Here is a 24692-nt window from a genome sequence, read left to right as displayed (position 1 = left end):
GCGGATTATTAGATGTAATTAGGGAGGGATTTGGGACTGACCTTGGGATGCTGTGGTTTGTCCTTTGGAGAAATTATTATCTGTATCCTCGGTGTTCATCCTCCACAAGCTCCTGGAGTGTTGGCTGGCTCGGGCTTTCAGACCTGCCTGAGGTAGGATGACATCTGGGGAGGGACCCTCCCTCTCTCACGTCAGCTCTGCATCTGTATCAGTGATCTCCACACTTTTCTGATCACATGGCCCATCAGTAAAACTTTTTACCATGAACCTGTACTATGTCTATTTAACTATCTGTCTATATGTGTTACCAGGCTTCCCTGGTGGCACAGTGGTAAAGAATCCACCCGCAGTGCAGGAGATCCAGGTTCAATCCCTGGGTCAGGAAGATCCTCTGGAGAAGAAAATGGCAACCCACTCCAGTGTTGCCTGGAAAATCCCATGGACAGAAGAGCCTGGTGGCTGGCTGCCCATGTAGTCGCAAAAGAGTTGGACATGACTGAGTGACTAACACTTGACTTGATATGTGTTACAGTTCTTGTCTGAAGACCCAGTATGTATTGACCAAGATTTCTTGGTTAAGAATTGTGGGTGTCAGTCCATATTGTTGGTAACTTTCTTGATTTTTGAATACTTTGGGCTGATTTATCAGATTTGATTAAATTATCCTGACACAACCTGGAAACATGATTTTGAAGGGCTTTTCTTTCCTGGAAGTGCCAGTCCTGCTGTCTGTGGGCTTGTCATTAGTTTATCATCTTCAGTCTGCAGTTTGCTTCATTGCATCCGTCTTAAGCCCCTTGTTCTTTTTCGGAGGGTTGGTTGGGTTGAAATGAGGTAAATTAATCATCAGTGTAACTAGCTGGACACAGAAACGGAAACATGTCGTGATAAGCAGAGAGAACAGCCAGGGAGGGCCCCTCCATTACTCCCCGTCTTAAGTCGTCTCGGCCATCGTGACAGAACACTGTAGACTGGGGGCTTACACCTCAGAGATGCATTTGCTCACAGTTCTAGCGGCTGGAAGTCCAAGATGAGGGGGCCATCAGGGTCAGGTCTGGTGAGGACCCTCTTCCTGGCTTGCAGACAGCCTCCTTCTCACATGGTGAGGAGCGAGAGAGACCAGGCTTTCTGGTGTCTCTTCCTGGGCAGGCAGCAGTCACATATGAGGGCTCAGCCTCCTGACCTCATCTCAATGTCATCACCTCTCAATGGCCCCATCTACCAAGGATGAGGGCGTGGACCTGTGGATTCAGGGGACACAGTTCAGTCCACAGCACCCCACCCACACTGTTATGGTGCTCCCCTTGCAGCTCGGGTACCAGTGTCAACACATTCAGTAAATGTTAGTAAAGCGTACTTTTTGGAGGCGCATGTACATATAAGCTGTAAAACTTCCTCCCGCACTCCCCGGTGGAACCATCTGCTTTAGATTCTCTTTCTTGGGGAAAACCTGTCCTGCCCAGTCAGCCTAAACAGCCATAGACTGATCACAGAAGGGAGATTTGAGCTCCGCTTCCAGGCCTGCGTTGGTCTGTATGAGGGAGGGTGTGAGCCCCCTTCTATCAGGAGTGATGTATGATGGGGGTGGGCTAGGGGGTGGCCTGTGGCTCTGAGGGGTGGGGGAAAGCTACCTGCGGGTGACCAGTGAGCTGGGTTGGAGGTGAGTAGCAGTTGATGTTGGAAGGGCAGAAGGTCTATGAGCCACGTGTGTGCTTTTCCAGAAACCATGTGGATGATACTTGAGGTGCCTGGAAGGGCCAGGCTCCAGAGGAGGGTTAGCTGTAGCCAGGAAAGTTTTTAAAGGAACAAGTGACAGTGATCCTTTCTGTCTCAGACCCTTCTGCCTGACTCAGTTACATAAGGGAATATTCCTTAAATTGGATAATTTAAGGAATCAAAAAATTCCTTCTTTAATTCTGCTCCTGCAAAGGGTGGAGGCTTTGAAAGTATTGTCTAGCATATGAAATGTGTTACCAAGCTCTGACAGTTTAAAAATAGAGCTCTTTGCTTGAAAAGAGGAAGGCTGTCGACTGAGTAGTATATCCTTACTTCCTTAATATTCCATCTCTGTTAGAATAGTTAAGCCTGAATTTTTAGTGTTGCCGTTACAAATTAGAGTTCATTAATCATTCTAGTATTGATATATCAGAATAAATTGAAGTATTTCATAAAACAAGCATGGCCAGGGCAGACAGAAACATGGACTTCTCTCAGTGTTCTTTTTTTGCCTGTCAGCTGTCACAGGATTTCACTGCTGCTGGGATTTCAGTAACATTTTATTCATTCTGTTTCCTTAGATGTTTCAGGATAAATAATTTTAAGGACAGGAAGGCGTGTGTGTGTGTGTGTGTCTGTATGTATGTGTATACAGTTATTCTCTATATGGAGGTCTTGACATGAGTCAGCTATGTTTATAAGCCAAATATTGTCAATATTGAGAAGTCAGGAAACTCCAAGGCAAAGATAACAACATGGGACCTTCCTTCTGTTGTCTTAACCAGTCTCTTTCCTCCATTCTGTGTAAATGTGTGTCTAGGCATACCCGTTTCCCACACCAGAAACTCTCACTTAGTACTTGTAACTCATTTGCCTACATTTGAACACCTGTTGGATAAGGCAGAAGGGTTGGAGAAGTTGGCTACCATATTTTTGCCCTTAAAACTGTACCTGAAAACTCTAATAAAACTGCATGCTCATGTTGAACTTTGAGGACATGGTGAGAAAGTTTGATGTTCATCAGCTGCTGACCATTTATTCATGTTTCTAATCCCAGTTTCTGAGGACAGTGTATTTTGACTTTTGTGGTCCATCTGATAGTCTTTCTTTGCACGGTTCATGGACACAATATAATGCTGCACAGGTTTGTTTCACACGTCATACACTTAACTAGACAAGAAACTGTTTTTTAATACACTGCTGGTGTTTGCCATCAAGTAAAATAAATGTTTTACAGAAATCAACGCATGACGTCTAAGGATTTTGGAACAGTGGATTGCTTTATAAGAAAGTTAGCGGACTTTGATCTTAATTCATAATCCCTTCTATGTAAATAGTCCGAAGATACTGACTTAGCATTCTTCACAGCCAAATATGTTTTTTCCCACAGTGGTTGAAGACAGATTGATTATGCATCACCCGTTCTTTTGAACTGCTTTGGTAAGGGACCTCAGGAATTTTGGTGTTTTGAGGTATTGTGATTAGAAAAAATGAACACGATAAGAATGTCTAGGGTTTTTGAGAAACTCATATCCTGTTTACTTTTTGAAATACATGGGCTGTTTAAAAAATTAGCCTAAAAATGGATTCACAAACGTCCCTGGAATAATGTTTATGACATACTGAGCAGAGTAGTGGTTAAGTGAGCTTTGTCATAACGTCTAAGATGTATTCTCTGCCTAGCAAGACTTTGAAGATAGCCTCTGACAAAGGGGGTGAGGGTGGGTGAGGAATGTATTGGGAGTTTGGGATTGGAGATGCAAACCATTATGTACAGAATAGATAATCTACAAGGTCCTACTGTACAGCACAGGGAACTGAATATCACAGGATATTCAGTATCCTGTGATAAACCATAATGGAAAAGAATATGTAAAATAATATATGTAACTGAATCACTCTGCTTTATAGCAGAAATTAACACATCATTGTAAATCAACTATACATCCATAAATTGTTTTTTAAAAGTGAATTGTCTCTGAAATCTTTTTGCCAGGCTTATGTAGCCCATAAATGATGAAATACATTTTTGTGAAATCTTTGCAAAATGGCATCAGTGCCAGTGGTCACTTTTTTGCCCTCAATTTCTTGTTATCATGCTTGCAATCCACAGGCTGTACTGTGCTTTCATTTCCTGTTGTATAGCTGGGGAGACCAGGAGATATATATCACCCCCAAATAAATAAATAAATAAATAACCTTACATTGCATAAGAAAGCGCGGGGCTCTGGTTTCTGCTGGAAACTAGCACTTGGTGATTTTGAAGGTGGTCTCATTTTCACCCTATCCTGCAGAATAGAAAATATGTATTCTTGTCCCATGTTCTTTTCATTATGGTTTATCCCAGGAGGGTTTCATATCACGGAAGCCTGTCTTTCTTATTTCACATCCTCCCACCCTCCTTGGCAAGTCCAGCCCCTCTCAGCCCCACAGCGCTGCACTGACTTCTCTGTTGGGGACTTAGCTGGCTGGGTGCATCACATCTGTTGTTATGGCTGACTCCCCAGCTCCTCTGTATCATCCTTGATGGCAAAGTCTATCCACTTTACCCAGCATCCTCCCCAGGACCCAGTCCCCATGCTGGCCAGTCGGAAGCTGGAAGTCCTTGCTGACTGACTTTGCTCCACAGGTGAAGGTCGGAACTGAGCAGAAAATAGGAATTGGCTTCACACATTGTTCTAAGATTTCCCTTTCTATTTAATTGCTTATCGAACAGAGCTGAACCCCCAAAGCAATTACTTAAACCTTGGAAATTGATGTTTTATGTGGTTTTGATGTTTTGCTTTTATTTATGAAGTACTCTTGAAAGGTGGGAGGTGTGCTGAGTTAAATGCTTTTCATATCAGTTCTTCAAACTTAACAGATTGATATTTGCTCTCCAGGGTGGGTGGCTTTGGGATTTAATGTGATCGCTGGCATCCTTAGTCATTTCTGTCCTTCAAAGTTTAAAATGTGTTCATTCGACAAATTTATTTTTAGTCCCTAGTGTACCAGTCCTTGAGCTGCCACTGGGGATGTGAGGGTAAAGCAAGACATCTGTGACTAGTCTCTCCCCGCTCCTTTTTTTTTTTTTTTTGCTTTAGTTTTTTGGACGGGCTTATGTGCAAGTGACGACTGAGGGACCACATGTGTTGTCCACACCTGAGTCCTACCTAACTGCTTATCAAGCAGAATCAACCCCCCAGAGCTAGTTGCCCTCTGCTTTCTGGCTCACACCCCCAGCCCCTTAGCAGAGGAGTTCTAGGAACTGGAGACTCAGATCAGCCTTCCTGGCATTTGTAACTTTTGTTCCCATGGCACCTTCCTCTTAGGCTCTCCTTGGGGTACAGACTCTGCACAGGCAAGGGGGCCAGGTTCCCACGTCCAAGCCTTCACCCCAAGCAGAGGCTGGGTGGGAAGGGTGGGCAAGGTGGAGCTGGGGTCCCCACTTCACAGGAAGACGTGCAAGGAAAGGGTCTGTATCTCACCTGAGCCTCACAGTCCATGGAGGACTAAGGAGCCATCTGCCTGAAATGCAAGCAGTAAAACCAACTAAAAGTCTGTCTGCTATGCATTGGCTCGTGCACCAGCAGTGGTCAGCAGTGTTGGCAATAAAAATTCTCCTTCCTGAAGAAGTCTTCAGTTGAACTAAGGTCTAAACAATTGCAGGGATGATTAGGTTCAAATCAGTTCAGTCACTCAGTCATGTCCGACTCTTTGCGACCGGGAAGCAGCACGGCAGGCTTCCCGGTCCATCACCAACTCCTGGAGCTTGCTCAAACTCATGTCCATCAAGTCGGTGATACCATCCAACCATCTCATCCTCTGTCATCTGCTTCTCCTCCTGCCTTCAATCTTTCCCAGCACCAGGGTCTTTTCCAATCAGTCTGTTCTTTGCATCAGGTGGCCAAAGTAATGAAGCTTCAGCTTCAGCATCAGTCCTTCCAATGAATATTCAGGACTGATTTCCTTTAGGATGGACTGGTTGGATCTCCTTGCAGTCCAAGGGACTCTCAAGAGTCCTCTCCAACACCACAGTTCAAAAGCATCAATTCTTTGGTGCTCAGCTTTCCTTATAGTCCAACTCTCACATCCATATGTGACTACTGGAAAAACCATAGCTTTGACTAGACAGACCTTTGTTGGCAAAGGAATGTCTCTGCTTTTTAATATGCTTGTCTAGGTTGGTCATAGCTTTTCTTCCAAGGAGCAAACATCTTAATTTTATGGCTGCAATCACCATCTGCAGTGATTTTGGAGCCCAAGAAAATAAAATCTGTCACTGTTTCCATTGTTGCCCAATCTATTTGCTGCCGGGGACCAGCCCCGGCTGATCCAGGGTATTCGAAGGAGAGACGGCGTAGGCGAAGATCAGGAAACAACTGCTTAATTAAACGTTAATTAAGGATATAAAGAGTAATAAAATGAGGATAGCTCAGTGAGGAAATTCAGTGGAGAAAAGAGGCTGAAATAAGGATAGCTCAGTGAGGAAATTCAGTGTAGAAAAGAGGCTAAATAATTCAGCCAGAAGGTAAGAGAAAGAACGACATGGTGAGACCAAGTTTCGGTGAACAAGGCCCACACTTTATTTTCCAAAAGCTTAGGTGATTTGCATCATCTTCTGGCCCGGAGGCCTGTTAACATTTTAAGACCCTTTCTTCAGAAAACTTATTTTTCTCTAAAGGTGATTGGTCAGGAGCCACCCTCCAAAAGCATTAGATAAAGTTGCATTCCTACAGAGCAAAGGTGTGGTGGGCTATAACAAGAAAAAGAATTAACTCAAGGGTCCCAGGTTACAAACATTAAAGCTACTACTTACACCAATTATATTAATCAATACACTGCCAGGGACACAGCAGGTAAGGGATATGGAAACTTAGCAGCAAACATTGGCTCAACAAGTGAAAATCCCTTCACCAATACAATTTCTAATCAATCTTTTAACTACTCAAAAGAATCTGTGTTTAGACAGTTTAGAACATCTCCTGCCTCTCACAGTTGGGAGGCTCTGAACAATCACACGTGGCCGGAAAAACCTATTCAGGCAGGCTAGAGGACTTCCAAAGGAGTTTGTAGGTTGAAACACTGTCACACCCAGGAATTATTAACTGGAGCTGTAAGCTAACTTTTTTCAGAGAGGTAGTGGGGGACAGCCCCCCGTAAAGTCAGAGGTATAGGTGAGAGCACAAAGCAGAAAGTAGGCAGACTCTGGTTTTGGGTGTAAATGCTCGAGAATTTCCAGGGGGACTCCTGAGGCTCGATCCCGCCTTTGCGTATGCCGAGCCTCCTTCCTCATGACCTTTGTCATGGGCGGAGTTCCTCACTTGCTCCCAGCAGTGATAGAATTCCAGTTGAGCTATTCCAGATCCTGAAAGATGATGCTGTGGAAAGTGCTGCACTCAATATGCAATATGCACTCAATATGCAATATGCCGGCTCCCGGCAATTTGCCATGAAGTGATGGGACTGGATGCCATGATCTTAGCTTTTTGAATGTTGAGTTTTAAGTCAGCTTTTTCACTCACCTCTTACTTTCATCAAGAGACTCTTTAGTTCTTCTTCACTTTCTGCCATAAGGGTGGTGTCGTATGTGTATCTGAGGTTATTGATATTTCTCCCAGCAGTCTTGATTGCAGGTTGTGCTTCATCCAGCTTGGCACTTCTCATGATGTACTGTGCATATAAGTTAAATGAGCCGGGTGACAATATACAGCCTTGAGGCATTCCTTTCCCAATTTGGAACCAGTCTGTTGTTCCATGTCCAGTTCTAACTGTTGCTTCTTGACCTGCATACACATTTCTCAAGAGGCAGGTCAGGTGGTCTGGTATTCCCATCTCTCTAAGTATTTTCCACAGTTTAATGTGATGCACACAGTCAAAGGCTTTGGCATAGTCAATAAAGCAGAAGTAGATGTTTTTCTGGAACTCTCTTGCTTTCTCGATGATCCAACGGATGTTGGCAATTTGATCTCTGGTTCCTCTGCCTTTTCTAAATCCAGCTTGAACATCTGGAAGTTCTGGCTTGGAGAATTTTGAGCATTACTTACTAGCATGTGAGATGAGTGCAATTGTGCGGTAGTTTGAGCATTCTTTGGCATTGCCTTATTTGGGATTGGAATGAAAACTGACCTTTTCCAGTCCTGTGGCCACTGCTGAGTTTTCCAAATTTGCTGGCATATTGAGTGCAGCACTTTCACAGCATCACTTTTTAGGATTTGAAATAGCTCAACTGGAATTCCATCACCTCCACTTGCTTTATTTGTAGTGATGCTTCCTAAGGCCCACTTGACTTCAACTCCAGGATGTCTGGCTCTAGGTCAGTGATCACACCATTGTGATTATCTGGGTCGTGAAGATCTTTTTTGTACAGTTCTTCTGTATATTCTTGCCACCTCTTCTTAATATCTTCTGCTTCTCTTAGATCCATACCATTTATATCCTTTATTGAGCCCATCTTTGCATGAAATGTTCCCTTAGTATGTCTAATTTTATTGAAGAGATTTCCAGTCTTTCCCATTCTATTGTTTCCCTCTATTTCTTTGCATTGATCACTGAGGAAGGCTTTCTTATCTCTCCTTGCTATTCTTTGGAACTCTGCATTCAAATGGGTATATCTTTACTTTTCTCCTTTGCTTTTCACTTCTCTTCATAGCTGTTTGTAAGGCCTTCTCAGACAGCCATTTTGCTTTTTTGCATTTGTTTCTCTTGGGGATGGTCTCCATCACCACCTCCTGTACAATGTCACGAACCTCCATCCATAATTCTTCAAGCACTCTGTCTAACAGATCTAATCCCTTGAATCTATTTGTCACTTCCACTGTGTAATCGTAAGGGATTTGATTCAGGTCATACCTGAATGGTCTAGTGGTTTTCCCTACTTTCTTCAGTTTCAGTCTGAATTTGGCAATAAGAAGTTCATGATCTGAGCCACAGTCAGCTCCTGGTCTTGTTTTTGCTTCTCCATCTTTGGCTGCAAAGAATATAATCAATCTGATTTCGATACTGACCATCTGGTGGTGTCCATGTCTTGTCTTTTGCGCTGTTGGAATAGGGTGTTTGCTATGACCAGTGCATTCTCTTGGCAAAACTCTGTTAGCTTTTGCCCTGCTTCATTTTGTACTCCAAGCCCAAATTTGCCTGTTACTCCAGGTATCTCTTGACTTCCTACTTTTGCATTCCAGTCCCCTATGATGAAAAGGACATCTTTTTTTTTTTTTGGTGTGTTAGTTCTAGAAAATCTTGTAGGTTATCATAGAGCCATTCAACTTCAGCTTCTTCAGCATTACTGGTCAGGGCATAGACTTGGATTACTGTGATATTGAATGGTTTGCCTTGGAAACGAACAGAGATCATTTTGTCATTTTTGAGACTGTACTCAAGTACTGCATTTTGGACTCTCTTGCAGTGATGATTATTTAGTTTTAAAGATTGTATTGGGCTGGGTTGGCCAAAAAGTTTGTTTCGGCTTTTCCGTAAGATATTATAGAAAAATCTGAATGAACTTTTTTGGCTAACCCAATATATGTGTAAAATGCATGCACATATATGTTCCAGGCTAGCACTTTTTTTTTTTTATTACTTTATTATCTTTGACATGGGGGATCAACTAGGGGCAGTCCCAGGCAACCCTCTGGCCCCCATCTACTGCATACAGACTAAATTAATAAAAATCTTACAGTTGAGACTTTTTCATAATTATTCATTGTTTGAAAATTTGGAGACCAAATCAAGAAAAACAGAAACCTTACATTAGTGGTATGATTTAGTAGTTGTCCAAATTGCATTTTTTGCAGACATTCCAGTTAAATTTCACCTGTGAGTTACTTGACAATTATGGGTGTAAATATTGTAGCAGCCTGTAACCGAAGGATCCAAGTTCAAGCTGCCATGTAGATATAAAAATGATTGAATGAATAGCTGTGCTTTTTTGGTGCTATCATTTTAGTACCAAAATTAGACATGATTAGATAAAACTTGATCATGACAATGTTTCCTGTCTGTTTCCTGGTCAGTTTTGTATGTTTTAATTTTATGATTGTTACTGAAAGTAATTTTGCAACACAGAGGAGGGGATTGTTACACCTTGAGTCCTCTGGGTGTGTGACCCACCGGATGCAGGCTGGCCCGATCCTGGTCTCTCGCTGCCCTTGACCGTGGACCCCATCTCCTGCACCTGGGCAGGTATAGTTGGCCACAGCACTCTGTCTTCCGGGCCTTAGTCTCCTCCTGTGTTAAATGAGGGGCTGAAAGGAGATCTTTCAAGGTCTGTTTCACCTGTGATCTGTGGCGACTCGATGCAGAACCTGTGGCCTGGCACTGGGGGAACACGTTTGGTGTGACCTGTGAACCTGTTTCTGCTGTGACCCCCCACACCTGCCATCCCTAGCACTGGAGATGGGCGGGATTGGTTTCTCTTGCCCGTTGGCAGACGTTGCAGCTGGCCCGTGGGCATGTTGTGGATTCCTTCTTGTTCCCTCAGACTAGGAGAGAGAGGTGTGCCCAGGTCTTCCTTTGCACTTGGGAGGAAATAGATTCTCTGTAGATCCTGGAGTTCCTTTGTTCACACTTTCACATCAGGGGTCCCCAAACTCCAAGATCTGATGCCTGATGATCTGAGGTGGAGCCGATGTATTAATAATAGAAGCAAAGTGCCTGGTAAATGTAATGTGCTCGAATCATCACAAAGCCTTCCCCCACCCCCATCTGTGGAAAAATTGTCTTCCACGCAACTGGTTCCTGGTGCCAAAAAGGCTGGGGAACACTGTTTTTCATGACATTCTATGTTCTTACCTATCCAATTAGTCTGATAATATCATCAGTCTCCTCCTGTCACAGATTTTTTGGTCAACGTGCTCAGGATTTTTGCTTGACTTGTTTCACACTGTGTCAGTACCTAGAATTTACCATGCTGGTCTGGTGGTGACTTGGCTCTAATTGCTATTTCTGAAGTGTTTGTTCCTCAGTCATTCCCGATTCTTTGTGACCTCATGGACTGTAGCCCGCCAGGCTCCTCTGTCCATGGGATTCTTCAGACAAGAATTCTGGAGTGGGTTGCCATGCCCTTCTCCAGGGGATCTTCCCGACCCAGGGATCATACCTGGGTCTCTTGCATTGCCTGTTGATTCTTTTACCATCTGGGCCACCTAGGAAGCCCACTGCTTTATGCTTACGGATTGTTCTGGCGTCAGACTTGATTTTGGTGGAACAGAACAGCCTTTGCTTTCTTTTTGCTCATGTTTGTGTTGTTGCTTGTGAACTAGTTTTTACTTTTTCTAAGTGACAGACTCCTCACAGAGAGACACTTGACCTCTTCCGTTTGTTTTGTCTGTTTTTGCTTTCTTGTTTTTTTCTGGACTCTCAAGCGTGGTTGCTGACGCTCATCATGAAAGTACTAACCAAGTGGGTAATGGGAGGCGGAGCCGTCAGCTTGGACCATCAGCGCTGGCCTGGCAGGTCTGGGATGGGCAGGCAGGTGAATCCAGAAGAGAACATGCTGGTCCAAGGAGGGCTTTTGTGGTAGAGGTCAGGGCTGGAGGTGGACATGGAAGTGAATGGACAGATGCTCAAGGACGTTGAGCAAGAGAGGGTCTCATCTAAGTGCCCATCAGTGAAGGAGGGAAGGTGGTCTCCAGGGAAGAGGCCCTCTGGGGAGGGAGGTGTGCAGGAACCCCTTCCTCTGAGATAAGTCGATGAAGAGAGGTTGATGAAGGGGAGAAGCTCTGAAGGGATTTTACATCAAAATAGATCTTGCTGCAGAGTTTTAAGCAGTGAGGGAGAGGAGAGGATGGTATACATCAGATGTTGGCACTTCTGATGGTACCAAGTCCTGGAGGAGGCACTGGGGGTTAAGGGGCCGACCGTGGACTTGACAGGATGGGAGAGCCATCCATTCCCAAGAGAGTATGGGGAGGGCGGAGCCTGAGGAGCTGGGGCAGCTGGTGAGCTGGAGATCCCCGGTGAAACAAGTCTAGTTACCCGCGTGGCAGAGGGCGGGGCACAGCCTCGGAGGAAAGGGGCGGGGCTTGTGGGGAGTGGGAGGGGCAGGAGCAGGGCCCTGGAGGCTGGGGAGGGAGCTGTCCCTTCCAGAGGGGCCCAGAGAACCCAGGTGGACACGTGGGTCACTGCACAGTGGAGGGTCTGCTGGGCTTTGCTTCCTGGAGTAACATGCATTAGTGTTTTTTAAACCTTTGTTGAAAAAGAAAGCTGAAATGAAGTAAAGAGACCAGCCTGGCTCTGAGGCAGTGACTTCTGGGTGTGGTAGAGGGCTTTGTGGGTGGGGGAAGCTTTGACTTTCCTGCCACTGCAGAGGGTTGAAACATGAATAAATATTTAATTAGGTTTCCTGGGAACCAAACCACCGCTGCAGAGGGTATGGAGGCTGGTTTGGCAGAGATGGATGGGAAAGGTGGGTGTGACAAGAGAAAAGGTAGGGCTCAGCCTCTGTTTGTTTCTTTGCTTTCATTTTTTGAGGGGCAGGGACTCTGGTATCTGTGGGCTTTTAGAAGAGCTTTGCTTTTCTGGTGTTCAGAGGACCTTCATCTGTGTTCAGAAAACTGAAAACAGAAGGACCAAATCTGATCTGAAGCTTTTGACATTTTTATAATTGTTTTGAAAAGCAGTCACCTCTGTCTTCCCGTTTTTTCTTTTGGACACCTTCCTCCGACATCCAAATTTCTGGAAGAAATTTGATGGAAATATCTCTCGATTTGACACCAACCGTAAAAATTTACATGGCACAGCTGTTCATGAATTACGACGCTGAAAGCAACATTGCTGAAAGATCAATGAAAAATAACCATATGAGAGGAAAGAATGAATTCTTTTTATATTTTTTTCTATAAAAACTTATAAAATTGTTGTGCAAGAATCAATTCAAGCAATGAAATATGGGGGAAAGTTTTATAGAATACCACATATTTAATTAAAAAAACATTGTTTTCTGGATGTTAGTGTAGTATATACCAGCTTACATGAATTATTTGGTGGGTCTTTTCCCCCCTCATTCTAAATAAGTATTCATTTTTGTACTTTGTTTTGTTCTAGTAATTTTGTGTTTTTTTTTTAAACTGATATTCTCAAGTTGTATGCCTATTATATACAAATCATATTCTCAATCCCACAAAATCTGGATCTGAATATTTAAATAAGTAAATTAAATGAAAAGATGAGAAAAAATTTTAGGATTGCTTAGAGCTCAGATGGTAAAGAATCTGCCTGCAATGCAGGAGACCCAGGTTTGATCCCTGGTTCAGAAAGACCCCTTAGAGAAGGAAATGGCAAACCACTCCATTATTCCTGCCTGGGAAATCCCATGGACAGAGGAGCCTGGCGGGCTGCAGTCCATAGTGTCTCAAAGAGTTGGACACGACTAACAAATTCACATTCAGGAATGAACTAGAATAGTTTATTTTTTAAATATTTAGTGGCCGCAAGCAAATATTATAATTGTTCAGTTGCTCAGTCGTTTCTGACCCTTTGCCACTCCATGGACTGCAGCACGCCAGGCTTCCCTGTCTTTCACATGATCTCCCAGGGTTTGCTCAAACTCGTGTCCATTGAGTCGGTGATGCCATCCAGCCACCTCATCCTCCGCTGCCTGCTTCTCCTCCTGCCTTCAATCTTTCCTGACATCAGGGTCATCAGGGTCTTTTCCAGTGAGTCAGTTCTCTGCATCAGGTGGTCAAAGTATTGGAGCTTCAGCTTCAGCATCAGTCCTTCCAATGAATATTCAGGACTGATTTCCTTTGGGATGGACTGGTTGGATCTCCTTGCAGTCCAAGGGACTCTCAAGAGTCTTCTCCAACACCACAGTTTAAAAGCATCAATTCTTTGGTGCTCAGCTTTCCTTATAATCCAACTCTCACATCCATACATGACCACTGGAAAAACCATAGCCTTGACTAGATGGACCTTTGTCAGCAAAGTAATGTTTCTGCTTTTTAATATGCTGTCTAGGTTTTTCATAGCTTTTCTCCCAAGGAGCAAGTGTCTTAATTTTATGGCTACAGTCACCATCTGCAGTGATTTTGGAGCCCAAGAAAATAAAATCTGTCACTGTTTCCATTGTTTCCCAATCTATTTGCCATGAGGTGATGGGAGTGGATGCCATGATCCTAGTTTTTTGAATGTTGAGTTTTAAGTCAGCTTTTTCACTCACCTCTTCCAAGGAGCAGTTGTCTTTTAATTTCATGGCTGCAGTCACTGTCTGCAGTGATTTACTCAGGGTTGATATTCTTCAGGATTGACTGGTTTGATCACCTTACTGTCCAAGGAACTCTCCAGAGACTTCTCCAGTGAATTTACATGGACAAACTATTAAAATTAAATAAAACACGAACGTTCTTCATTAAATACTGGTCCTCTGAGGCTTTGTTAGGAAATGACTGAGGACCCAGGTCTGGCTCAGGCTGGATGGAGCAGTGAAGTTTACCGGCAGAAACGCCGCTGTGATGATCAGCCAGCAGAGGGCGCTGCGTTGCTGGTGTGCGGGGTGCGTTGAGTTCTCCACCTGCAAGGCAAGCACAGGTGGTTAAGGGAGTGGGTCTTTGATGTGGCTCATAGAGCCCACCGCTAAGAGGGAATTGCTTTATCTCTCTCCCCCCCCCACCCGCCCTCACCGCCAACACCCGCCCCCCCAACTCACACACGCAGCTTAAGTGATTGTGTTGGGAAGGCATGCATAGGGAAACGTTTGCAGGGAAGATGACCCCTTGGGCTGTTGGCTCAGAAGAGAAGGATGTGGTTTGAGAAAAAGAAAGATGTTCTAGGAACTTGGCAGAGGATGACAGGAAGCAAGGGAACTGAGGAAGAGCTCAATACTCTCCAGAATAAATGATTTCCATTTAAGGGGGAGGAACTTTACTCTTGTTTCTTCTGTGGTCTGAGTTACAGGGTGGAGGCTCCCATCTTGAAAGCCAGACTGCTCTTCTCAAAGGGACGGGTGGAAAAACACCTTGTACCTGGGTTTCTGGGCTGATGTCTGCTCCTCATTAGGCTCATGGAGGGCAGGTTAGAAATCCCTTTCTTTTATCCCTCACCAGGGGCCCAGAAGCTGCCGGCAGAAGAGAGTGACCATAGCAATCATTGTCAGAGATGAGTGTCAATAGAGTTTTTTTTTGCTGGGAGGTGCTATGTGAATAACTTAGGTCTTCAGCCTGATTTCATGTTCTAGTAAGCAGCTCCTTATATGCGACCATTCCTGAAATTAGCTTAAAACAGAAGAACCGATAGTCCCTTGACAGTTACATCTGGGTACTATTCTTATTTAAAATGTTTATTAATAAAGCAATACATGAAGGTAGTTAAAAGTTCAAATGCTGTAGAAGCTTAGCATGAAGATCAGTACCTCCAGCCTCATCTCTACCATTCTACTTCACCAAAGACAACCACTGTTTTTTAATTCTTTTGGTGGTTTCCACCATGTTTCTATGGCACCCCACTCCAGTACTCTTGCCTGGAAAATTTCATGGATGGAGGAGTTTGGTAGGCTGCAGTCCATGGGGTCGATAAGAGTCGGACACGACTAAGCGACTTTGCTTTCACTTCTCACTTTCATGCATTGGAGAAGGACATGGCAACCCACTCCAGTGTTCTTGCCTGGAGAATCCCAGGGACGGGGACGCCTGGTGGGCTGCCATCTATGGGGTTGCACAGAGTCGGACACGACTGAAGCGACTTAGCAGCAGCAGCAACTATGTTTCTAAACTAGAGTTAGAAGAGATCTCTCTGAACTCTCTTGTAGATGGATATTTAACTCACTTGCTTTGGGATGAATTAGTGAAGTAGTGTATCATGTTCGTCTCTTTTCTAATGCAACTTACTTTTCCTGGGTTATTTTTCTACTGGAATTTTTTTAGCATATCAATTCTTATTTTTCCCTCAGAACATTATATATTTTGCAGCCTCTCACTATACCTTATTTTTAAAGTGTTTTTATTTTTTCTTCCATCTGTACTGAGATATAACTGATGTGTAATACTGTTTAAGGTGAACTGTTTTGACAACCTATTTTACATCTTTCTGTGTATTCCTTAATAATTACTGTGGATCTAGACATTACTACTACTGTTTTTAACCTTCCTACTAGCTTTATATATGGCTGATTTATTACCTTTATGGTGTACTTTCCTTTTGTTGTTGTTGTTGAGTCTGACTCTTTGCGACCCCATGGACTGCAGCACGCCAGACTTCCTTGTCCTTCAGTGTCTCCCGGAGTTTGCTCAAATTCATGTCCATTGAGTCAGTGATGCCATCCAACCATCTCATTCTCTGTTGTCCCCTTCTCCTCCTGCCTTCAGTCTTGCCCAGCATCAGGGTCTTTTCCAGTGAGTTGGCTCTTTGCATCAGGTGGCCAAAGTATTGGCACTTCAGCTTCATATTTGCCTTTATTAATAATTTTTTCTTTGGTGACTTTCATATTTCTAGTTGTGGCCTTTTCTGCTTAGAAAAGTTCTTTTTACAATTTTTTATAAAGTTAGTTTGGTGCTGAACTCTCCTTGCTTTTGCTTGTCTGTAAAACTTCTGATTTCTCCATCAAATCCGAATTCAGCCTTGTTGGATTGAGTAGTCTTGGTTGTAGGTTTCATCCCTTGAAATATATTGTGTCACTCCCTTCTGGCCTGCTGAGTTTTTGCTGAAAAGTCACCCGATCACCTTATGGGAGTTGCCCTGTATGTAACTTGTTGCCTTTCCTTTGCTGCTTTTAATATTCTCTTTGATTTTGCCTCATTGAAATTGCAGTCTTTCTTGGTGTGTTCTCTCTGGGTTGATCCTCTTTGGGACCAGGAGGCCACAGTCCCTCTGTAGATCCCTCTCAAATCATGGCTCGTTTTCAGAAGGCATCTTAGAGGAGAGTGCTGCTGCTGCTGCTGCTGCTAAATCGCTTCAGTCGTGTCCGACTCTGTGCGACCCCAGAGATGGCAGCCCACCAGGCTCCCCCGTCCCTGGGATTCTCCAGGCAAGAACACTGGAGTGGGTTGCCATGTCCTTCTCCAACGCATGAAAGTGAAAAGTGAAAGTGAAGTCGCTCAGTCGTGTCCGACTCTTAGCGACCCCATGGACTGCAGCCTACCAGGCTCCTCCGTCTGTGGGATTTTCCAGGCAAGAGTACTGGAGTGGGGTGCCATTGCCTTCTCCATAGAGGAGAGTAGATGTCTTTTTTTGCCAGAAGCAGAAAGCAGTCTATTTCAGGGGAAAAAAATCACCTTGACTGCTAATTTCATTCCTCAATTTTAAACACCTGGCATTCTTTCCTACTATTTTAATGGTGCCTGAGTAGGCAGAAGTGTAACATGTGTGTGTCCATTTCACAGTTGGGTGTCAGAAGCCAGGTCCCCTTGAGACTGGGCCATTGTTGCTCTCGAATCCACTCATGGAGACTTGACACCCCTCATGTCTCTGTGTTAAATCTCAGGCAGTCACCTCCATGGGTGTGTTCACTTCTGGAAAGTGCAGTTGTATCCTTAGCTCACCCTGCATGTAAGAAATTGCACAGAACCCAAAAGGAAATCTGTCACTAAAATTGCACATTTAGATTAAGTTTGGCAATTATGTGAGAAATTGACAAAAATAAACTAGAGCTTCAGGTGGCTCAGTAAAGAATCTGCCAGCAATACAGGAGACGCAAGAAGCGCAGGTTCGATCCCTGGGTCGGGAGATCCCCCGGAGAAGGGCATGGTAATCCACTCCAGTATTCTTGCCTGGAGAATCCCATGGAGAGAGGAGCCTGGCGGGCTGCAGTCCATGGGGTCACAAGAGTTGGACATGACTGAGTACGTGCATGCACACGCATGCACACACACATACACACACACACACAGTAATAAAGGACAGACAGACTTGCTTTACACCCACCCTGAGTGAGGTTTGTGTGTGAGTCCTGCACCCTGATCCCACCTCCTCCTGGTCCCCAGGTAGGGGTCACTCGCTGTTGGAGCTCCCAGACTCTGCCAACCTGGAAATGGCTCTTGGACTGGCCACCGTGCCCTCCCCTTGCACCCCGAAGCACCACTGCCCCCTTGACTGAGGGCAGAGATGTGCACGGTGGACTTGGATGCTTCTGTTTTTATAACTCAATTTCAGAGTCAGGTCACACCTTGTTTGACATCTAGGGCAGCCTTAATCCTTCCCTTCTGAGAGGGCCTGTTGCCCTGGGTTTGGAAAGAATATATTGAATTCTGAGCAAAGGGCCAAGGGTGTTGTAATTCAGTGGACTGACCCATATTGCTTTCTTTCTGTGGCCCAGGGATAGAATCGGGCCTCAACTGTGACTGCTTCTGTGCTTACCTGCCTTCAAGACAGATGGTTTCATAAGTATCTGCTGTTTTTTTTTTTTTTACTGAAGATGGAAATTCTCATGGAAAAGGATCCTTAGAGATTTGTGATGTAAAATTGAATGAGTGTCAGAACTCCTTTCCATTTGATTTTACATCATAAAGTTCACACGTTTTCTTCTAAAGCAGATGAATCTAACCTACTCTTTCACAGTGCTGCGTTTAAAGATGTTAGCCATCAGTATCTAACGTCCGACCTTTGAGAATGCTTACCTAAGAGTTTTCTGCACTGAAAGACTTGCTTGGCAGCAAGTACCATGCTCAAGATGCTATCTTCTCTCTATTATCTTCTTCTCAGCCCATGTTTCTATGCAAAATAAATTGCTTTATGGCCAAAGCTATTCATTGAATAATGTATTGAGTAAAGAAAACCAAATTAGGAATGTGAAAGGAACAAGACTCTCATGCTGTCTAATAGGAGTTATGAGGGTATCTAATTTTCAAAGGTATATTTATAAGCTGATTAAAATTCAACCCATTTTTCTTAGTGGATGTGTGTTATAAAGATTAGGCTGATCTTTCAGCTGGCATGATCTATAATAAAGGCTATAAATAATTATAGCACTAATAGCACTGCTGGTTTCATGACTATATTCTGGTCCAGGCCATGAGGCCAGGCAGTATTCAGTACTTGTTTCCCAGTTATAGACCAAAAAATCAGAGAAGTGTTGAAAATAAGCATGTCAACATTTTGAAATGAGTTTATTAACCTCTGATGTGCAACTGGTAAAATTTTAGTAGTTTAGTAAAATGAGGTAAAACTTTCTAGTGAGGTGGTCTTATATTCATGTGAATGGGCACTGGTGATTAAGAGGGATTTTTGCATTTGAGATTTCCAGAATATAATTTGGGAGGGGTAGTTGACAACACATCCGGAGTCCCAGCCAGGGGAGAGGACGGTGGGCTTGGCTGTCCATTGGCACATCCTAGGTGTGTGGTGAGGCCAGGTGTCAATGAGAGTGGCAGGGGGTCTCCTGGGGGCTTTGCATAGAGTGGTCTGGGTTAGAGAATAACGGACTCCTAAGGGGTAACTAGGGCTTTCCTGATAGCTCAGCTGGTAAAGAATCTGCCTACAATGCAGGAGACCCTGGTTTGATTCCTGGGTTGGGAGATCTGCTGGAGAAGGGATAGGCTACCCACTCCAGTATTATTGGGCTTCCCTGGTGGCTCATCTGGTAAAGAATCTGCTTGCAATGCGGGAGGCCTGGGTTCGATCCCTGGGTGGGGAAGATCCCCTGGAGAAGGGAACGGCTACCCACACTGGTATTTTGGCCTGGAGCATCCCATAGACCATTCCATGGAATAAATGGAATAAATGAATGAAGCTGAAATAAGTGGAATAAATGAATGAAGGGGTAAATGAAGGAAGCTGTTTATGAGGACATGAATGACTGTCTGAGGACACGTCTTCTTCCTCTGGTAATTCGGAACTGCTTTCTCATTGAGTATGTGAGAGCAGAAAGGTGGAAGGTCTCCTGCAGGGAGCTGGGGAGAGTGGAGGGTACCAGAACAGGGTTTTAGAGCCCCTGGCCAGCTCAAAGGGGTGAAGGGGTTTAAACGGGCTCCTGCTCTTCCAGTAAACGTTGAACAGTTCGGGTACATTAGGCTCATGCAAGAAATTTATTTGTGTGGGGCCAGAGAAGGAAAACACCCCAGTGTGTGTTTACTGTTCACACGTAGAGTGTACGCTAGTTTGGTTCCTGGGTTTCTGGAGGCTTATTATCCGGGGAAGTTACACTTTGAGCAGCTGTTGAATTTTCAGATTTGTCTTTGGAAATCAACTTGAATTTTTCTCCCAGCTGAAAATTTGCACTCAGACATCATTTCAGGGTTGGTCCTGGGGCTGCCTTCTGGAGGTCAGATTCTGTAAGTGCTTGTGACTTGTGATGGGTGGAGAGCCCCCGACCTACATTTCTCCAGGCCCTATTTTCTGATGGGTTGTTTCCCACACTTGCCAGATTGTAAGAGTTTCCGCAAGGCGTGTGGCCACCGCACATGTAGCCAAATTCCTGCCCTGCTGAGTCAGGTCCCCAGAGAGGCCTTTGCTCACAGGTCACCTTCTTAGCGACATGGTCCCTTATCACCACTGAAAGCAACCTCTTGCCCCGCCCTCCATCCCTGGTCTGTTTTCCTCCATCTATCCTGCCATGCACTGGTTTTTAAATCTCACTTTCCTCTAGAATGTAGTTCCCTCGAGACTATGCTTTTGTGACCCTCCGGTTTCCCACAGTGCCTGGCCCAGTGCCTGGTACATGGATGGGGCTCGGGACATACCTGTGCATAGATGGATGGATGGATGGGTGGGTGGGTGGATTTTTGTCAAGCCCCTGGTCATTCTTCATGTCACCTGATTTTAGGAAACACTGGTGTTTAGATGGACTGAACCACAGGGTACGGTTCTGTTTTCTCCTAGTCGTTTCTCCCCTTGCCCTAGGCCCTGCGGACTCGCTTAGTGCCTGAGATTCGCTGGCAGCTGATGCTGGGCCAGGTTCTCAGGGGTGCTTCCACCTGCAGACTGAGGGGGAACCTGGTGGGGTCAGTGAGCTCACCCGGTGGACAGACTCTTCTGCTGGGAAGCTCTTCCTTCACCCAGGTCATCCTGTACATGTTCTTCGCCCGGGGCAGTGATAGTAAAGATCTCCCATCCCATTACATCATGTAATGTTCAGTTGGACTGAACTCAAATGTGAGATTTGAATACATCTAGCTCCTCAGGGGTAGCTGCCACTCCAACTGTGGTCCTCAGACCAGCAGCTCTGGTCTCACCTGGGAACTTCTTAGAAATACAAAATCTGAGACCCATGTCAAACCCACTGAATCAGGAAGTTAGTTGCTCAGTCATGTCTGACTCTCTGTGACCCCACGGACTGTAACCCACCAGGCTCCTCTGTCCATGGAATTCTCCAGGCAAGAATACTGGAGTGGGTTGCCATTCCCTTCTCCAGCGAATCTTCCTGACCCAGGGATGGAACCCATGTCGCCTGCATTGCAGGCAGATTCTTAACCGTCTGAGCCACCAGGGAAGCCCACTGAATCAGGATATACATGCAGTGGTTAATCTTCCATGTCATTTTGGCTGGGCCATGGCACCTGGATATCTGGCCAAACATGTCTCTAGATGTTTCTTTCAAGGTGCCTTTTGGATGAGGTTTACATTTAAATTGACGGGCTTTGAATAAAGCAGATTACCCACGGTAATGTAGGCGGACCTTGTCAGATCAGCTGACAGCATTAATGAACAAAGAGTCACCTCACTGAGGAAGAAGGAATTCTGCCAGCAGATGGTCTACAAACCTGCATCGCTACATCAGATCTTCCCTCAGGCCTCCAGCTCTCCAAAGCCTGTCCTTCTGGGTTCTTACGGAGGCTTCATTGCAAACACACAGTTGAGTGAATCATTGAATCATTGGCTGTTGGTGATTGAAATCAATCTCCAGCTCCTCGTCTCTCTTAGGAGGGGGCACGACTGAAATTTCCAACCCTCCGATCATGTGGTTGGTTCCTCTGGCAACCAGCCAGCATCCTAGGGGCTTTCCATGAGTCACCTCATTGAGGTGACAAAAGATACATTTATCTCTGTCTCAACACTGTGGCAGTCCCCAGGGTTTTGGGAGCTCTGTGCCAGAAACTGGGATGAAGACCAAATATATGTTTCTTGTGATGAAGCACAATATCACAGCACCGTGCGCAGAAGAAGGCTAAAGATAACTCAAGGATGACAGTAATCACTGTATAATGAAGCCCCAGGCTGTTGTTCTTGGTCTTGCCTAAGGCAGTGGCCACAGGTGGTCCGCAGAGCCGCTTCTCAGCTCCATCAGATGGCCTCTGGCTGCTGTGCTGTTTGAGTTGTCCATTTTCATGTTTCCTTCTGCCTTCCCAGGTTTGGTCACTGCCAGGTCTTTCAGGAGTACTGGTGCTTCAGGTGGCCTATTTTCTGAGCCCTTGGCTCTTCTGTCTGGTGCTTCTAACTGAGGTGTCTTTTCAGTTCAGTTCAGTCATGTCCGACTCTTTGTGACCCCATGGACTGCAGCACGCCAGGCTTCCCTGTCCATCACCAACTCCCGGAACTTGCTCAAACTCATGTCCATCAAGTCGGTGATGCCATCCAACCATCTCATCCTCTGTCATTCCCTTCTCCTCCTGCCTTCAATCTTTCCCAGCATCAGGGCTTTTTCTAATGAGTCAGTTCTTCGCATCAGGCGGCCAAAGTATTGGACTTTAAGCTTCAGCATCAGTGTATTTTAAACCTAGAAAATCTCTCGAGACTGTACCTCGGATAAAAGTGGGCTTCAGAAGGTGAGCTAGGACCTAGGCAGGTACTTTTATGGATGAGCCTTTGAGCAGCTAAAGGAGGCATGGTTCATTTTATCCCTCAGATCTTCAGTTCAGGCCTTTTCATTATTTTATGGTTCATTGATTATCTGCTACGTGCCAGGAATATACGAAGTCGAAGTTGTTTAAAAAAAAATTCAAGTGAGTAAATTTTAAAGATCATATTGGCTTTATTCAATGATTCACGAGTTGGGCAGCATTCCATTGAGCAGATAGAAAGGAGCTCTGAAAAGCTGTGCAAAGTGGAAGACTTTTATAAGCAGATAGGAGCAGGCAAAGAGGCTGCTAGCAAAGAATAGGTGTTGGGGACAAGGTCACCTTCCTTTGGGAGGACAGCACGGGGGTCTGTCAGGCAGATTACCTTGCGAGTGTGCAGCAGGTGATTCCAGACTGGTTGAGAATACATTCCTGAGAGAGGCTGAAACTCATCCGTTAGATCTGACATTGAGTCTTGGTTTGGAGATGTGGGCTGAGCACAAGTGACCCCATTTTGGGTTTGTTATTTCTTTTTTTTTTTTTTTCATAAAGTAAATAATCTTATTATTCCCATAGTCTATTCTGGGAGTAGATAAATATAATACAAAGCAAAGCAGAGACTATGAAATGGAGGTGTAAACACCACACTGTGACTTGGGGGAGGAGCCTTCGAACTGGAGCAGACTTCACGGAGGGTAAGATGGGTAGGACCATTTAGTCCTGGAGACACCGCAGGGAAGCACAGGACGTTGGCCGGGGAAGCTGGGATGTGGATGAACGTGTCTGAGTGAAGGGTGTGTGGAAGTGGGGTAAAGTGTCTGTGGTGAGTGCCCAGAGAGGTACATTAAACGGCCAACCATGCACCTGTTACCATGCTTGGCAGAGTTGACTTTCTACATTGAATCAGCGACTGTGTGATGAGAATTCTAGTGGATCACCAATCCCAGGTGATAATTCTCCCTTGACTGTGAGTTTCTCAGCTGATGCTTCACCTCTCTGTGTTCATATCTTACTGCGTTGGGAACGCGTGCCTCTTTCTGTTTTGTGATCTTTGACACAAGATAAAGACATTCTGTTCACAGCCCGAGGCTCCCAGAAGGTGGGTTCATGTCCCTGCTTACACCGTGTGGCAGTAATCAAACACATATCCATCAAAGTTTGAAAGTCAAGATCACATCAGAAGATTTTCTTAGGAAAGGTGTCTTTTTACACTATGAAGCTTCGTAGGAGCGGGCCAGCACAGCAATGTTCTTATCCCAAGTTTTGAAATATTTTGTTCTTATAGTTACTCGTGTACTTTTGGAATCTTTGTTTTCGTTGTTTAGAATTTCTGTCTCTACCTGATAGCAGTGTTGTCGCTTGCCCTCACAGCACGGCCAAGTACAGCGTGGTGACGTTTCTACCTCGATTCTTGTACGAGCAGATCAGGAGAGCTGCCAATGCCTTCTTCCTCTTCATTGCCTTATTACAGGTGAGGTTTATATAAAATTCATAGCTTTAATTGCATGGAAAATAAGCTCTTGCTGAAAGGTCACTTAACTGAGAAAGTGTTGTCATACTTGATGAAGTTTGCTTCCTTCATCCAGTCACTGTTTGCATGAATGCGATATTTGCATAAAGGTGGAGTTCTTTAGGTGTTTGCTTAAGGGAATTGCAGTTGTGAAAAGAGGCGTTGAAACATGATTGTGGGGTCCCACTTTAACCCTGTTTTTGTCCCAAACACAGAGATGTTGGGTAAAATGTTAAAGACATGTAACACACTTAGCTAATTTTTAAAATAAGGTAATCACTTTGCAACAGAAATGGAATAGATCTACAGTGAGGAGTGAGTATTGTATTTCCTTTTTCATGGAGAGGATTTTAATGTGCCCAGTCCCTACTTTTGGTCTCTTTATCTTACAGCAAATTCCAGATGTATCTCCAACAGGAAGATACACCACCCTGGTGCCATTGATCATTATTTTAACAATCGCAGGCATCAAAGAGATTGTAGAAGATTTTGTAAGTTTTTGCTTTCGGATAATAACAACATAGTATTGACTGTAACTTACAACTTACTTGTTGCTTTGGAATCTTTAAGACAGAAAAATTGGTCTGTAGGCTAACCAGCCTCTCAAGGCTTGTGATGGTATTTTGGGGAAGAAAATGTGCACACACAATGCCTGAAATACCCCTACAGTGGGACAGAAGTAGTTCAGTCTGTGTTTACTGATGTCAGGTTGTCCAGAGTAGCAGCACTGAGGTTATTTTTACAAGACTCTTCTCCCTCTCGTCCTTGTTTCAGTGTCTCCAAGTTCATTGGCTCAAACTCTCCTCTGTTTTCTGTCTTCTTTTCTGGTTCTCTCTTCTCCCCTTCCT

At 44.6% G+C, this 24692-nt stretch overlaps 1 protein-coding gene across 3 annotated transcripts in view; it reads left to right on the top strand.

The window, feature by feature from the left end:
- The window catches only part of LOC133258395 (phospholipid-transporting ATPase IB), a 492425-nt gene that overhangs the window by 74602 nt on the left and 393131 nt on the right, over positions 1–24692 (top strand). For all 3 annotated transcript variants that reach the window (XM_061434934.1, XM_061434933.1, XM_061434935.1), the window contains exons 3-4: positions 23706–23805; positions 24237–24335. In XM_061434934.1, the coding sequence (XP_061290918.1) occupies positions 23706–23805; positions 24237–24335 (199 nt within the window). The remainder of the gene's footprint in view (positions 1–23705; positions 23806–24236; positions 24336–24692) is intronic.

The sequence above is a fragment of the Bos javanicus genome, chromosome 12 (assembly GCF_032452875.1).
Source record: "Bos javanicus breed banteng chromosome 12, ARS-OSU_banteng_1.0, whole genome shotgun sequence".
Lineage (NCBI taxonomy): Eukaryota > Metazoa > Chordata > Mammalia > Artiodactyla > Bovidae > Bos > Bos javanicus.
This window is presented reverse-complemented; position numbering and strand designations above follow the sequence as displayed.